The sequence below is a fragment of the Pleuronectes platessa genome, chromosome 20 (assembly GCF_947347685.1).
Source record: "Pleuronectes platessa chromosome 20, fPlePla1.1, whole genome shotgun sequence".
Classification (NCBI taxonomy): Eukaryota; Metazoa; Chordata; class Actinopteri; order Pleuronectiformes; family Pleuronectidae; genus Pleuronectes; species Pleuronectes platessa.
This window is the reverse complement of record NC_070645.1, coordinates 14,193,125-14,208,914: the sequence shown is the minus strand read 5'-3', so window position 1 is coordinate 14,208,914 and position 15,790 is coordinate 14,193,125. Positions and strand designations below refer to the sequence as shown.

Sequence of the window (15,790 nt, the reverse complement as noted above, 5' to 3'; positions counted from 1 at the left end):
ATTAAAACAGGCAAGTTTAGACCAGGTAGTTTACTAGTGTTATGAAAAATATGATAAAATATCGTCTGTTCCTCTTTCCTGTTACAGTCATGTCACCTGGTGTTGTCAAAAGTCATCCACAAGGCTTTTTATTTAGGTCAAGAGGAGGGAGTAGAAGCTGCTGCTGCCACTGCTATAACAGTGGGGCACTTCTGTAAGCTCTGGAGCCAGATGTTATAAATATCGGTATAATAATATATACAGTGAGTTTGCAACTTGGATTGGGTCATTTTATGTATTTTGGCATGTTTACACATGAAATAAAGGTGTGATTCTCAATTGTTGTATAAAAACTATTGTTTTCCTGATCTGGGTAAACGAAATGTGACAAAACGGATATAATGACATTGAATCAATCATTGCTTAAGTGTTAATACTACACTAGTTTGCTATGACAACCAGTGACTATGTCGTGGACATATATTCAAATCATAGTAACATGCTACACACAGTAACTTGATACTGTTCATATCTAACGTTTGAACAGTTTTATACAAATAATATTGTACATGTTATATAAACTACTTTTAGTGTTATGTTTCTACCCTTAAGCATTACGACTAAAATAAGGTTTTAAAATAATGGAATAGAGCGAATAAAGCTCCTTTCGGCTTCCATACACAGACATGCGACAACGCGGAAGTAGCTCAGTGTTTTCGGGGTGTGTCAGCTGAGCATGTCAATATAGAACCTGCCTCTTCGCACTGAGAGACTCCCGGAGGAAACTGTCTGAATGTAAGTAGAGACTAAGATCTTAGTTTGTAGACACACGATTTCTGCTCGAGCTGGTTTTTAACGCTTCATGTTAGAATCAGGTCCATTAACGGTCTGGCGTCATGGGCAGAATATAGTTTATACAAATGGTGTTATATGTAATAATTGGTGTTATTTAACATAAAGTCGTTTTCGTTGCGATATTGAAAGTTTGTTTTCCAGCATACTCCATTAGAAAGTCTGTACATTTAATACTTTCAGGATGTGTTGTATGTATATTTAGTGTTAGTCTGCTGATCAACTTACAATCATGTCGCCAAAGACAAATTCACTTTCAATAGAATCCTAATAAACTAGTGGCAACAATCACCACGTAACTATAATAATAATCTCACTAACAACAGCTCTATTACAAGGTGATTTACATGATTTTCAAAAAGATTATAATGGCAAAAATCATCTGAACAAAAATATGAGATAACGCTGCTGGGTGTGTTTTATGTTTTTCTTCAGTTTATAAATTGTTCTAATAAATTGTCAATCAGGTATTTATATTCAGAGGCAATCCATGTAATGCTAAATGAACAAAATTTTCAGTGGAGTTTGGCACAACGACAGCAAGATAAAGAGATAAAAGCCTGATTTTAATTGAGTCATGTAATAATTAATGCTCTGCTTTCATTGTAGACACAATGGCATCATCAGCTGCTCTGTCCAAGGCCAACACCAGCTTCTGTCTGGATCTGTTCAAGAAGCTGAGTGACAACGACCAGGCAGCAAATGTCTTCTACTCTCCATTTAGCATCTCCTCAGCCCTGGCTATGGTGATGCTGGGGGCCAGAGGCAACACACACACACAGATGTCAGAGGTACAGCATGTAAACACACACACACACACATGCGAACACAAAAACAAACACACACTTTGTTTCTTTTCTAGTGGGCAGAAAGATTTAAAATGCACCTCCACAACTTGCAGCTTCAGACGTTCCCATGATTTGAACTCTTCACTGAGACGATTCTGAATGAAAGGAACTTTGACACAGAAACACTGTGTCAGAATACAAAGAGCAGAGAGCTGGATCAGTGTCAGCCCACGTTAAACATGAATCACCAGCTTTGTCTTCCTGAGTCATTAACAATGACAAAGATCTGCTGTTCAAACTCTGACAAGCTGTTATGGGAGCAGCCCTGTGATGTGTTGCTATAGGAACATGCTACATATTATGGAAGTGTAAAGGCAATAAAGTCTAAGGTTCAGTTAAGGCACATGCTCACCTTATCTGGTAGACCACGTCCTACAAAGGACGCAACCACTGAATGGAGACACAGCTTTTGTGTGCATATGTCCCATACATCCACACCTGGCTACCTGGGCATTACCCTCAAAGTTGAGTCACTGAATGGATCACATATTTTCCAGTGGAATTGAGTGTGTATGGATCCTCAGAAAAAATAAATTTTGGAAGCTAAATGTATATTTATTGAGTAGTTTTGGGACATATAAATAATAATTTATATAAAATAATAATAATTAAACTCTGTATTCGAGAATGAATGACAGAAAATGTTGGTGATCACCAGTATAACGAGGCATTCAGAAGAGGCGATTCATTTGTATGTGGAAGTTGCCTTATTGTAAAACGGGAACATTCTGTGACATTTTTCCGTATTATTGCTTTAGCAATGACACACCCAGATAAGACCAAATGAGCGAAATGACAACGAGAGTATGTGTGAGGACGGGTCCCTGGCCCTTAATCCATCACATCGCTGGGGCTTGGAAACAATTCCACTCACTCAAAAGCTCAATGACTTTGGGAATAAAGGATAAGTTAAAGATGCTGGTGACAAACTTATTCACAGCATGTGCCAATTGATACATCATGTAATATAATAGCTGGTAATGAAAGGAAAAAGGTTTATTTCATCCCTTTCATGACCTTCTGTGGTCTGACACGGTAGCAGTAGGATTATTCCCTGGCTGTTGAACAGGATCAGGCCTTCTGTGCCAGAGTTCACTTTTCAAAGAGCCATGATGCAACCTGGTTTGAATTGATGTGGTAAAAAGGCTGGGTTGCTTCAACTTTCAGCTCAAAGTGCTGACAGCAGTCTAACTTCTCCAAAGCTGGACCCAGGATTAATGGTGGGTGGGTCAAGAGCGAGATAATATCAGTGTCGAGGTTTTAAAGCTGAAACAAAATAAGAGTTCATGCTAACAATAATTTTTGCTCCTTCAGTTAGTATGCATGAAATGAAGCAGACTTAACAGTAATACGTTTGAGCTGCTGCAGCGAGGATGTTCTAACAGGCAGTGACCAGAAGGTCCAGTTGTGTGAACTGTTCTAATTTTGTATCTTGGTCATTCGCTAGCTGGCTAACACTGACTCTACAAATATTGCAGTCAGTTGATGGGAACAAGACATTTATGAGTCAGCGTTGTGGTTACCTGAATTTGTGCAGTCTTGTCACTTGACTTTTTGCCAAATACCAATTTTTTGCCTTTTATTAAATGGCTGGAACTAAATTAATGACACATTTAAGGGAAAGTTTTCAGTTACATATGAGCTGTTTTAAATCAATGAAGTGCAGCAACAAAAGTCCTTCAGAAATAATTCGGTTGCATAAATCTGATCCATGCACTACTTTTTTTATGCTGTCTTGAATACAAATATGAGCGATGCATATACGAAATCATTGCTGGGTTGGAAAATCTCTCTTGCTACACCTACTTAGAAACAGACAGGGTGCGGTCAGTACACCCTGAGACTCGCACAAGAAGACAAACAGTGAAAGCAATGACTGATGATCACAATGTAATCTCTCTTAACAGTTTTCCAGTTGATGTAATTTAGGAAATGTATGTGAGTTCAACAGGTGAATAGTTACCTCCACCAAGTAGTTCATGTTTTCAGCAGCATCTAAATGTCCTCTCACAGAATGTGACTGAACCTACACATCATGACAATAATGTAGCTTCCTTTGCACAGCCATAGCCATCTGATGTCTTCATTTAACTACACTCCCGCCAGGTCCTCAGCTTCACTGAGGCAGAGAAGCCGCAGCCTGCAGGAGCACAGCAGATGCAGATGCAGCAGCAGGTCCAGTCCACACTGCCAATGCATCTGCTGAAGGTGGTAGCAAAGCCAAGAGCAAAGGAACGATGAACTAACTGCTGTTTCTTTTACTAATAAATGGTCTGGGTGTTGTCATGTGGTGAGGGGATTCTTGTCTTTTGACTAACCTCCTAATCTAATGAATTTAGAGAAACATAACAATGCAGGGAGTAGCTGTGCCTGGAATGTCAGATCCAAACCTCATAGTGTTGCACACTTCACAGGAATGTATTCCTGGCTTCTCTGTTAAGGCTTCTTTCTGGTGTGGTATTTAACCCTTTTAAACAGCTGCAGGAAACCACACAACTTAAGATGTTTCCTTTTTAATCTGATATTGCTCTTGTGCATGGATACATCCAAATGTAGCAAGCATGACTATGAGCGTATACGGAAGATGGTTTTCCATGCTAAATTCTCATGAAATGATATCATAACTGGGTAAATGGTAACTCGCTGGTGCATGGAGGGATGTGTGTTTTTCCTTTGGCAGGCATTTCCATGGGTTTACTTTTTCCACGTTACCTCCTTATTATATTTGTATGTTTTTAATTTTCAGTCAGTGTTGACATGTGCATCTATATTCACCTGTAGTTATGAGCGTGGTTCTGTATATATGACATACATACAGAACCACCTACATCAGGTTTATGTTTGGAAATATTTAAGGTCAGTTACAGTGTACAAATACATACATAACTTGTGAAAAACATAAATTCGTAAGAGATGGTTATATTGTCTATATTCTCATCAGGGAACATGACCAGCAGACCAGTTAGACTGGTGTTTTACTGGCTCAGAGTGTCTCTCTAACATGCCTTTCTCTACAGAGCCTGAAGACCAAGCACTGTCAGGACAACGTCCACGCTGACTTCAGTAAACTGCTGAACGCACTCAACAAGGCAGATGCTCCGTACTCCCTCAGTGTTGCCAACAGACTGTACGGGGAGCAGTCCTACCAGTTTGTCGAGGTGTGTGTTCATAATGGGGTGTGGAGGGTTGTGAGAGGCTCAGATAGGAATCTTTCAGCTCAAGTAAAAGGGAATGATGACAGAGGGTCAGCAAACAAGCAAGAAAGGACGTGATTGTGCAAATGTTCTCATGCTGTTACGACTTTAAACTCTTCTAAGTCAAGTGAAGAGACTATTTTGTTTGTGTTATCTGAATCAGTAAATGTGTTGCTGATGGTTTCAGGATTTTTTGGGAGAAACCAGGAAGCACTACGATGCAGAGCTGGAGTCTGTGGACTTCCAAACCAGCCATGAAGCAGCAAGACTTAACATCAACACGTGGGTGGAGAAGCAGACTCAAGGTGGGTCACACACATTCGCCAGTATGTTAATGAGCCTACATGATCCCTCTGTGCAATGCAATCCAAGTAAATAACAAAAAAAAAGGATTTCCAGACTGGCAAAATTGCACATGGCCTTACAGTGCCACCAGTTTGACATATGATGATCCAGAAGGGGCAGAAAGTTTAAACCATTACCCCGCACCAGTGACAGCCAGTGGACAGGATCATAATGTTTTCAAGTTAACTGTCCGTTAGTACATAGGTCGGTATGTCTGTTCATCTGTCCTTTCCATTCTTATAAATATGATATCTAAAGAATGCCTCATGGGAATTTCTTCAAATGTGGTACAAATGCTTTATTAGACTGAAAGATGCACTGGTTACACTTTTGCTTACGAAGTGCGAGGTCACTGTGAACTTAAAAAAATACTTTGGTCTTTTGAACGCAACAACTTCAAATCTAATATAATCTGATTTGATATTGGTGGTTGAAGGTCAAATGTAAAGGTGACCTAATGTTTTTGGGAACAGGCAACATCAGGAACCTGCATAGTGTGTTTCAGTACATCTGTCACAAACATTCACTTGGACTCCAGGATGGACAGATTCGATTTTAGTTGTCAAAGGTCAAGGTCAATGACCACACAAAATCTTTGTTTGCATCATGAAATGAAATTGAGGGAACACAGTGACTGAGCTTGTCATTTCTTCATCATTTCAAATTTGTACTTCAAATGCTCAGGTAAAATTCAGGATGTGCTGGCCCAGGGTGTGGTGGACAACATGACCAGGCTGGTGCTGGTGAATGCCATCTACTTCAAAGGCAACTGGAACAAGCAGTTTAAGGAGAGTGACACAGTTGATGCTCAGTTCAGAATCAACAAGGTAAAATTTGACAGAGGAGAAAATTAATTGGGATTTGTTTGCATTTAACACCAACTTAAGTTTACCTAAACAGAACTGAATAACATCAGAGGAAGATAGCAGGATTTCAAGAGGGGTACAGTATTCAGTTGTAGTACTGAGTTGGATGAGCAGAAGCAGTAATGTGATCTGGATAAGAGTGGCAGTATTTGATAAATTAATTAATAAACAGGGATGGTGACATATATGATGAAGCCCTAGTATGAACCCTGCGCTACGCCTTTTGAAACAGGAAGGAAAAAGTGGAAGACAAAGCAGTAGTTTGAAAATCAAGTTACAGCATGCTCAGATGAGCCAATATTTTCGAGTCTATTCGTCAAAATGACGAAGTCCACTGTGTCAAAAGCCTTTGACAATTCCATAAAAGATCTGCACAAAATGTTTTGCAATCCAGTGCCTCCTTAATGGAATTTGCCATTTTAGTAGCAGCAGTTTACAAGGTTTCCTAGTGTCATTTAAAATCCAAAACAGGTGAGGAAACTTGGCTCAGGAGGTAGAGTGGTTCATCCACCAGAAGGTGGGCAGAGTCCCGTTCCACGTGCCCAAGTGTCCTTCAGCCAGATAGGCCGACTGTCTCAGCAGTGATCTATGATAGAGATCGTGTTGCACAAAGATGCAACATTTGTGTGAATTGGTGAATTGCAAAATAATTAATGTACAGCTCTTTGAGTGGTCATCAAGACTAGAAAAGCACACTATACTTAACAACCACTGTCCATAACCCATATTTTGTTCTCTCAGTAATGATGTCAAAGTGTTCTCACTATACCTTGATTTTCTGCATGACTGCAACAAAGTGATGTGAACAAGCTTTCAGCTGCTTCTCCTGTTTGCTGTTTTTAGAATGAGACGAAGCCAGTGAAGATGATGCATCAGAAAACCAAGTTCCCTTTGACCTTCATCTCTGAAGTCAACTGTCAGGTAATCAAGACATCCATTCGATGAGTTAGTGAAAACAGTTTGTCTCGTCAACCACCTGTAAATTGACCAGAGAACCAAATTGATAATTCATTACTTTAGTTTACGTAGTTCTATTAAATATGAATGAGGCGAATCATGATTCAATAAAGAATGGATGACATGTCTGGAGTTTTTTTTGCTGCAACTATGAAACTAGCTACTGATTATTGTTTTGGATTTTTGAATATCAGCTGTATTCAGTATATATTTAGCATACACACTGTTCTTCAGGTCTTGGAGATTCCTTACAAAGGGGAGGAGCTCAGCATGCTCATCTTTCTCCCCATGGATATAGACGATAGTTCAACTGGTCTGGAGAAGGTAGGACATTCACACACATGCACTTCTACAAATACACAAACCCACAAGACAAACTAATAATTGAATTTGTCTACGACCCCAGCTGGAGAAGGAGCTGACCTATGAGAACTTTGTTGAGTGGACTCGTCCAGACATGATGGATAAAGGAGAGGTTCAATTGGGCCTGCCTCGGTTCAAGATGGAGGAGAAGTATGACATGAAGGATGTCCTGATCAGCATGGGCATGGTGGATGCCTTCGATATGGCAATGAGTGACTTCTCAGGTAGGACATGCACCATACATCAGATTAGTTAATCATCATTTAAACATCAGGAAACAATTAAACTGATCTCGCTACTATCGGCTAAATGAATCCTAAGGTTCTCCCAAGTCAGTGTGTCATTACATTTAATTTAGCTGACGGTTTTATCCAAAGCGATTTATGATAAGTGCATTCAACCCCGAGGGTACAAACCCAGGACGACAAAAATCAAGAAAGTACAATTTCTTCAAAATAAAGCAAAACTACAAAGTGCTATAAGTAAGTGCCATTTAAGTGCTACTATATTGTTAGTTTCAAAAAGTTGATTTTTTATTTTTATTCAAGGTATAGTCTGAAGAGGTATGTTTTTAGTTTTCGGCAGGAGGAATGTGTCCTTCATTCCTGAAATATACTCCATCCCTCATTTTTTTGTTACAGGCATGTCTCCTTCCAATGACCTGGTGCTGTCAAAGGTCGTTCACAAGGCTTTTGTTGAGGTCAATGAGGAGGGAACCGAGGCTGCTGCTGCCACTGCTGCCATCATGATGCTGCGCTGTCTTCCAATGCCTCCAGCCAGATTCATTGCAGACCATCCCTTCCTCTTCTTTATCCGACATAACCCCACAATGAGCGTTCTGTTTGCCGGACGCTTCTGCTCCCCTCAGTGAGAACTACATTGTTGAGCGTTTGAGAAACATGGCTCTAGGGTTGGATCATATCCCAAGTTCCCGTCCTATATTTTCAGCATCAGGATGATGAGGAGAAACTGCTTTTTTTTTTATTGTGGCTCTCGTCTGCCTCACTTCTCACATGAGTCATTGTGTTTATCCCGAACAAAAGCTCTCTGCTCTGCTTTTACATTGTAACCAATCTGTTATTGTTCAGAGTTTGGTCACTTTATCCCTTTAATACACATTTGGCCCTCTTTGCTGCAGCATCTATAACATTACAGTCTAATTTGTTATCCTGTACCTTAGACTCTTTGGAAGAATTTGCCTTGATCACATTTGTTATGCCTTTCTAAGCTGGCAGCACAGAGGTCAACTGTACCTGTATACCAGGTGACCATATTATGATTGAAAGAATCTCTGCACTATCTCTATATAACATGCAATACAAATATTTTATATATTGAGCAAACCAAAGAGAATATTGTGATGAGTATATTTGCAGAGGATGTGTGCTTGGTGTGGAGTATTGATAAAAAATAGTTTATATGCAGTTTTGACAAATTATGTCTCTGTATCCTGATGCTTTTACACATGGAATAAAAGTGTGTGCTCCCTAAATATTGTTTGTCAACTTTTTTTCTAAAAAAAGAAAATAACTATTTCATTCACATTTTGTCTGGTTCAGTGTATAATGAGTATAAGAAGGATATAATGCAGTTGAACCATTGTAATAAAGATGAACTAAACTTGTTGTCCATGACATGTTTTGTACACATCACTGTTAATGTTTAACCAAAACTCGATTTAAATCAGTTCTATTGAAAGAATAGATATAGTATTGTAATGACTAATAATTTCTCCTGTAATCACGGCCTACTGCTGCACAAAACTATTTTTAACAGTTACAGATGGACGTTGCTTGTTCATGCCAAAGCAACTCGTATCAATCCCTAGAAGCAAAGGGACAAAGTGTAGAAAAGCAGTCCCGTCAGTAGAACCATGAAAGAAAGAAGTAAAGAGAGAATGTTGGAGAGAATTCTGCAATAAAATAGGCAGATAACTCCTATAGGCAATGTATGTTGAATGATAAAAGAGTTGGGGGGATTTCGAAGCGAGAGGCAGTACCCACTGTTAAAAGTTGGAGAGATTATGTTCAAGATGTTTGCAGAAATTCACAGTTCTGACTATCTAAAACAGAAAAGGAAGCGAGGGAGGGAAGAAACCCATAATACAGAGAAGAGAAAGAACAAATGCTGTGATGGATACACCTTTAACTTTACAAGAGATGAGGAGAGCCATAGGAAAGACTGGGTAAGCATCTCCAGAGAAATACCAAATCTGTTAAATAATGTTGAAACAATACCTGAAGAATTCAGGTTTAACACAGTATTCAGTATTTTTTTTGGTCCTTTTTATTATTATTATTATCATTAGTATTATTATTAGTAGTAGTAGTAATGTATTTCCGCAGACCAAACACTCTGACCCATACTCCGGCACAGTAAGTGGCGGTAATGGACCTCTAACGTTAGGTGCAACGCGCCATTAAACAAAAAGAAGAAGAGTGCGCCCTCGTCCACTTCAAACCTGACGCAGTGGTACGCCCTCAACCCACGTGACACAAATACCGGAAGTGAGTTTGGAGTCTGGTCAGTGGAACCTCTCAGCGAAACGTGCCGATAACAATATAATTGGTGATGGCCATATATCTATGGTGATGGCGACATGAAGCTTCATGAAGTATTGACGCTTTCCATCCAATTGGTTCACTCAGGTTTCATTTGCTCTACTGTGCCATCAAGTGGACAATCAATGTACAACAGGCAGAGTGATTATAATGACACCATGGCGTGTGTGAAGCGTTGAATTCAATAAATGATGTTTGTGATGCCAATATATAAATTATGAACTTATTAATATGGTGTCTGTCTTTATGATACAATAAAGGGATCAAAAGGGAACCGCATTGCCAAATCCGCAAACCATTTCCTGAATCAGTCACGTGGTACGACCGGCTCGCGAGGCTCTGAACGTCACCACATACGTCGTCAGCACAAGCCTCGATACGCGCTTCACAACAATCTTCCTGGATTACTAGACACACGCCTCAAACCCTCGCCATGGAAGGACCTATGGGAAGGACACATCCATACTAGTTAGCCAGAGTTAGCTTATAGTGGTGACCTGGTTCTCCTGCGCGATGGAGCGGCTGATCTCCACGCTCACCGACAAACACGCCCTGTTCTCGGTTTCCCTCGCTGTGCGACTGGCTTTGGTCGCCTATGGAGACCACCAGGACCGGACTATGGCGGTGAAGTACACGGACATTGACTACCATGTGTTCACGGATGCTGCAAGGTTCATCACTGAGGTGACAGCCCCATGACCTCATGTGTAACAGCAGATCGCTACTGTTTGTGTCCTGGTTTCAACATTTGACATGTCAGAGACCAGCAGGTGTTGTGTAGAATCAGTGATGATTGTTTTCACAAATCAGAAGGCAGTCAGTAAGTAGTTCAGTAAAGTTCCAAAGTCACAATGAGCTTCAAATAAATGTCACCCGAAAGTAGTTACACACATTAAATATTTGCATTGGAAAACAGTGGAAATATGCAGAACAACAATACATTTTAAAACCTTTTTGAAACACATTTTCATCTCGTAGCTTATATTTATAGATTTATTTTTTACATGGTATAGACATGGTATAATACTTAAATACTCCCCATGAACTGCTGAGTTAGAAACTATCTTCAGTGTCACTTGTTAATTATTTCTTTAACAAGAGGTTTAACAAAATAACAGTGTTGGAAGTTATTGTAACTTTTGAAGCACATCAATTTAATTTACTATTTAATGTGCCTCTTCCATGCCACTAGCTGCCTTTTTGGATTAGTGTATACAATATGATCATTGTCACAGACAGTTATATGATGCATTTCAAATTTGCTCCTTTTCACCTGGCAACAATATCAGTTATTATCAATCATAAAAAAATCCATACCGATGATCTGATAAGACAGGGGCCCTTTAGTATGATGAGATATATTACTCTTCTCTATACATTTATACGTTGATTGATGAAGATGAGCAGCTTCAACAAAATAAACATGTGATGTCAATCAGAGGGAAAAATCCAGAACTTGACTCAATCATCAATTGCAGCAGTAAGAGGTACAGTACATGTCTCTGATTGTAACCTCACATACCTTCAGGGCGAGTCCCCGTACAACAGATCAACCTACCGCTACACTCCTCTGCTGGCCTGGCTTCTCACCCCCAACATCTATCTCAGCATGGTGTTTGGCAAGATCCTATTCGTTGTGTGTGACGTGCTGTCCGGACTGCTCATCTACAGAATCCTGCGCCTGCGAGGTCTGACCTCTGAGGTTCGATCTTTTTTTACTTGAAATATTTTGATCACAAAACACATTTTGTTTCGTCAAAATCATGTAGATGGAGCCCAGAGGATTTTTGCGCAGTGCAGTTAACACTGTTTTTTATGTGCTCCATATTCAGACTGCACGTCGTGTTTCGTCTCTGTGGCTCCTCAACCCACTGGCCATGGGAGTGTCCACCCGAGGGAACGCTGAGTCCATCCTGGCAGCCTTGGTGCTGGGGACATTACTCTGTATGGAAGGTAAGTGGGTGGATGTGGTTTGTAGCTCTGTAAAGTACTGCTCCTGTTCTGATACTTTTATCTTCTTCTATCTTTAAGGCCGACATCTCATATGCGCCGCTGTCTTGTACGGCCTGTCGGTGCATATGAAGATCTACCCCGTTACATATGCTCTGACCATCGCTCTGACCCTGCGCACACCAGAGAGCCGAGCAGAGGACAAACAGAGGTGGAGGAGAATTATCAGGTTCATTGGAAGCTTCCTCAACACTGAGCTGTTCCTCTTTGCAGCTGTGGCCGGAGGAGTTTTCTGTGGACTCACAGCCCTCTTCTATCACATGTGAGATGAACAAGATGCACATAAACACACAGGAGTTGATTTCCATAGTACTGCCCAGACAAGTATTAAGTGCTCCATTTCTTACAATAACGCTTAATACTTCAAGCATTTATGGTTATTTGATGGTAAAAATATATTGATTTAACTTCCTTATCTGAACAAGTATACCAACTTTTGATAGGTTTGAATAGAAATGCTCATTCATGTGACTCCTCTCCTGTCTCTTCAGGTATGGCTGGGAGTTCCTTCATCAGACCTACTTGTACCACCTGACCAGAAGAGACATCAGACACAACTTCTCTCCATACTTCTACATGCTCTACCTCACTGCAGGTATTTATCCGTCAACCTTTTATAGCTTCCTAGTTGGACACAGTGCATCATAAGCTTTTTCAGATATACACTGTGGAGAATGAAATCTCACTATGGGGACTTGACTCCAGAGTTTGCCTTTCACACGTGAAGAAGGCACCAGATTTACAACAGACACGTTCATAACAGCAGAGAAATCTGCAGATTTTTGAGGGGAGGGGTGGTGCAGCATGCTTCTCAGATCACCTGTTTTTGTTTGCAGCTCATTAACACTCTCGTTTGTCCTTATCAGCAAATATTCTCTTGACATCTTGGATGTTCCTTCTTCGTGTGTGGCACCGCTTTTTCATTCTGACATACGTGTTCTTTTTTTTCTTTTTTCCAGTTTTGGGTCTTATGCATCTTAGAATAATCATTAACAAATCCACTCACTTGTGGTGAATCCTCCAGAGGACTTCCTGCTGTATTCTAACATGGGGTCATTCGGATATTATCAAGAGCTTTACAGGCGGGCTGGCAGGAGAACCTCCACAGAATGTCCGGAGATTATCCAGAGCTCAGTGCATTTCTGAAAGCAGCATCACAGAACTACAGAGCAAAGACCAGCATGAAGATATAACTACTGCAGATGTATGCTTGATCAGGGCACTCTCCAATAAAACTGCTAGTTTAGATCATTAAAATCAACATCAAAAGTCTACAAAGCGGAAGATGTATGCCACTGCACAAAATACATTCATACAATTAGGATGACTGGATTAAAAGTTCACAGTTTACAGAGCCATCCCATGATGTGTGCTGTTAATATAGCCTTTTAAGACTGGTCTGTTTCTCCTGTCTTGTGTCTGAGCAGACAGCAGGTGGAGCCAGTGGCTTGGCCTGGCTGCGTTTCTCCCTCAGCTCATCCTGCTGCTGGCAGCATCATGGGCATTTCGCACCGACCTGGCTTTTTCCTGTTTCCTTCACACAGCCATCTTCGTCTCCTTCAACAAAGTCTGCACTTCACAGGTACATGAACCACCATCAACAGAGTTTAGGCAGAAATCAGATAGAAAGGTAGTAGTTTGTTTGTTTTCGTGTCTCCATGATGGTGACATTTATCTTCTAATTCAATCCAAACATTCACTTGGTCTCAAGGATGATCCAAATATAATTTGGTGGTTAAAGGTCCCTGTGACCATCCAAAAATAGTTTGGGCCTTTTCTAAAGAATTCAAACTCTGTATTGTGGTCCTTTATATTGTCGACGTATCTTCATGCATACTTTAACAAAGATTCATGTGTTATCCTTTCACAGTACTTCTTGTGGTACCTGTGCCTACTTCCTCTGGTCATCCCTCGTCTGAGTCTGTCTCTGAAACAGGGGGCGGGACTGCTGCTCCTCTGGTTTGCTGGACAGGTAAACTTCACATAAGCACATTTCCAGACCATCCATTTGTGACGTCCAGATATTGATGTTATCTGTGTAGATTTACAACTGAATTTTTTAGTGAAACAGCTAAAATTGAGCTTAGTATGAAAGAAAACCTGTTTTCTCTCCAATTCTCCCCAGGGTATTTGGTTGGGGCCGGCCTACTTCCTGGAGTTTGAAGGCTACAACACCTTCCTGTTGATCTGGCTCGCTGGACTGCTCTTCTTGATCATTAACTGTTTCGTCTTGATTCAGATCATAGTCCACTACAAACCAGCACAAACTTCTCAGAGACTAAAGGTTGAATGATCTGAATGTGGAAGGAATTTTCACTCTGATCGCAGATTCAATATGAAGATTCAAAGGATGTTCCACTTTTCTGTGGTTTTACGTGGAGTTGATGGACTAAAGTTTGATCAATCTCCCCAGTGTTTTACTGGTAATTACTTTGTCATGTTACCTCATTATTCCTGGTACGGACCAGTCATATGTCTTACCACTTTTGGGGCGAACAAATGTCAGAGGTATTTCCAGTCCTTCTGAGTTAAAGCCACTGATTAAATGCTTGCCACTGCAAGTCAAAACCCTTAAATCCTCAGCGACTCACACTGGAAAGAAAACTTTTTCCATTTGCTGAAGGGGCCAAAATACCTGATGTAGATCAGAGAATCACACAAAGTTCCTTCAGTCTGAACAACCATGAATCAGGCAAGTTTTCTCAGTTTAGAGAAAATACTCAATAAATATTGATGCTCACTGCTTCACCAGAACAAACAAGTGTTGTTAGGGCTCGTTAAATTCAACATTTGTTGATACAAAGATAAAAGAGGTGCTCTGTGGTGTGATCGGAGACACTGACCCTCAGGGTAAAATAATGCACTTTTTATATAATGTAAAATTTGAACGTTTACCTCCGTTACAAAGTCATGCTTTCATCCTGTTTGTCTGTTGGCAGGATTATGCAAAATAATAAAACCCTTAGAACTGATTTGATTTGATCCAGGATTTTTTTTGACTGCTTCATTTAATATTGTGAGATAGGACTCTCTTTTTTTGACATTTCTGTGAAATGTCTATGAAAAAATTTACAATCTGGCATGTGCAGAATGGTAATTTCTATGATATAACTATTTTTAGAGGGATATTATTTATTCAGTTACTGTAGGGTAACAAATATTCCTTTCAACTGTACCAAAGAATGGACATATGGCCTGGGTTTCACATTAGTAATGCATTATATAGTTCTGTGTACATGGTATATGTATCTGATCTCAATACATGTAAATGTAACATTATGAAAGAGTGGCCTTCTAGTTTATGCGATTATACAGGAATATAATCTCTAAACAGAAACAATTGCATTTTGTTTTTTAAATGCTCATCAGCTCATTGTCAAAAACTTTACCAATGTCTTAAACAGGCAAATAATCAATATAAAGTCCAATAGCATGTAATGAGTTGGAGTTTGGTTTAAAATGTTTTATTTTTTTGTGTATATTGTGATTCATCCCTCTGGTCCAGTAATGAACAGATAAATAAAACTGAATTAGTATGGAACCAATGAACCCAGGTGATCAACCATGTGAATACAGTCCACGATTGTTTTTATCAAGATTGTATTTCAACTGATGTGACTGATTTGAATGTAGTGTTGTCCTATAACACTCTGTGACCTGTAACATAGGCTTCTCTTCAGCTGCGGGTTGACATTGTGACCAGTAGGTGGGAGCATTTCCCAGCAAAAGAGGGAGGGCATTAGCGTCTATCCTTGTGTAACCTTCACAGATTAATCTGTCAACTAGAGCATGAACACAACCACAACAAACACTGC

At 40.0% G+C, this 15,790-nt stretch overlaps 2 protein-coding genes across 3 annotated transcripts; both read left to right on the top strand.

Moving 5' to 3' along the window:
* The first annotated feature begins 638 nt into the window (after nt 1–638).
* Nucleotides 639–8,896, top strand: LOC128425985 (leukocyte elastase inhibitor). 2 transcript variants are annotated; one of them, XM_053412833.1, is made up of 10 exons: nt 639–774; nt 1,441–1,622; nt 3,786–3,887; nt 4,697–4,837; nt 5,061–5,178; nt 5,903–6,045; nt 6,928–7,005; nt 7,276–7,365; nt 7,448–7,628; nt 8,046–8,896. In XM_053412833.1, the coding sequence occupies exons 2-10, from the start codon at nt 1,446–1,448 to the stop codon at nt 8,273–8,275; spliced, it is 1,260 nt and encodes a 419-aa protein (XP_053268808.1). In that variant the 5' UTR covers nt 639–774; nt 1,441–1,445; the 3' UTR covers nt 8,276–8,896. The 2 variants fall into 2 exon arrangements, with proteins under 2 accessions (XP_053268808.1, XP_053268809.1); XM_053412834.1 differs by lacking the exon at nt 3,786–3,887.
* A 1,388-nt stretch (nt 8,897–10,284) lies between these two features.
* pigm (phosphatidylinositol glycan anchor biosynthesis, class M) lies at nt 10,285–15,524 on the top strand. The gene is made up of 8 exons (XM_053412329.1): nt 10,285–10,649; nt 11,494–11,667; nt 11,798–11,918; nt 11,997–12,237; nt 12,467–12,570; nt 13,403–13,557; nt 13,846–13,947; nt 14,101–15,524. Exons 1-8 carry the CDS (start codon nt 10,479–10,481, stop codon nt 14,266–14,268), a joined length of 1,236 nt encoding a protein of 411 aa, XP_053268304.1. The 5' UTR covers nt 10,285–10,478; the 3' UTR covers nt 14,269–15,524.
* The last annotated feature ends 266 nt before the right edge of the window (nt 15,525–15,790 follow it).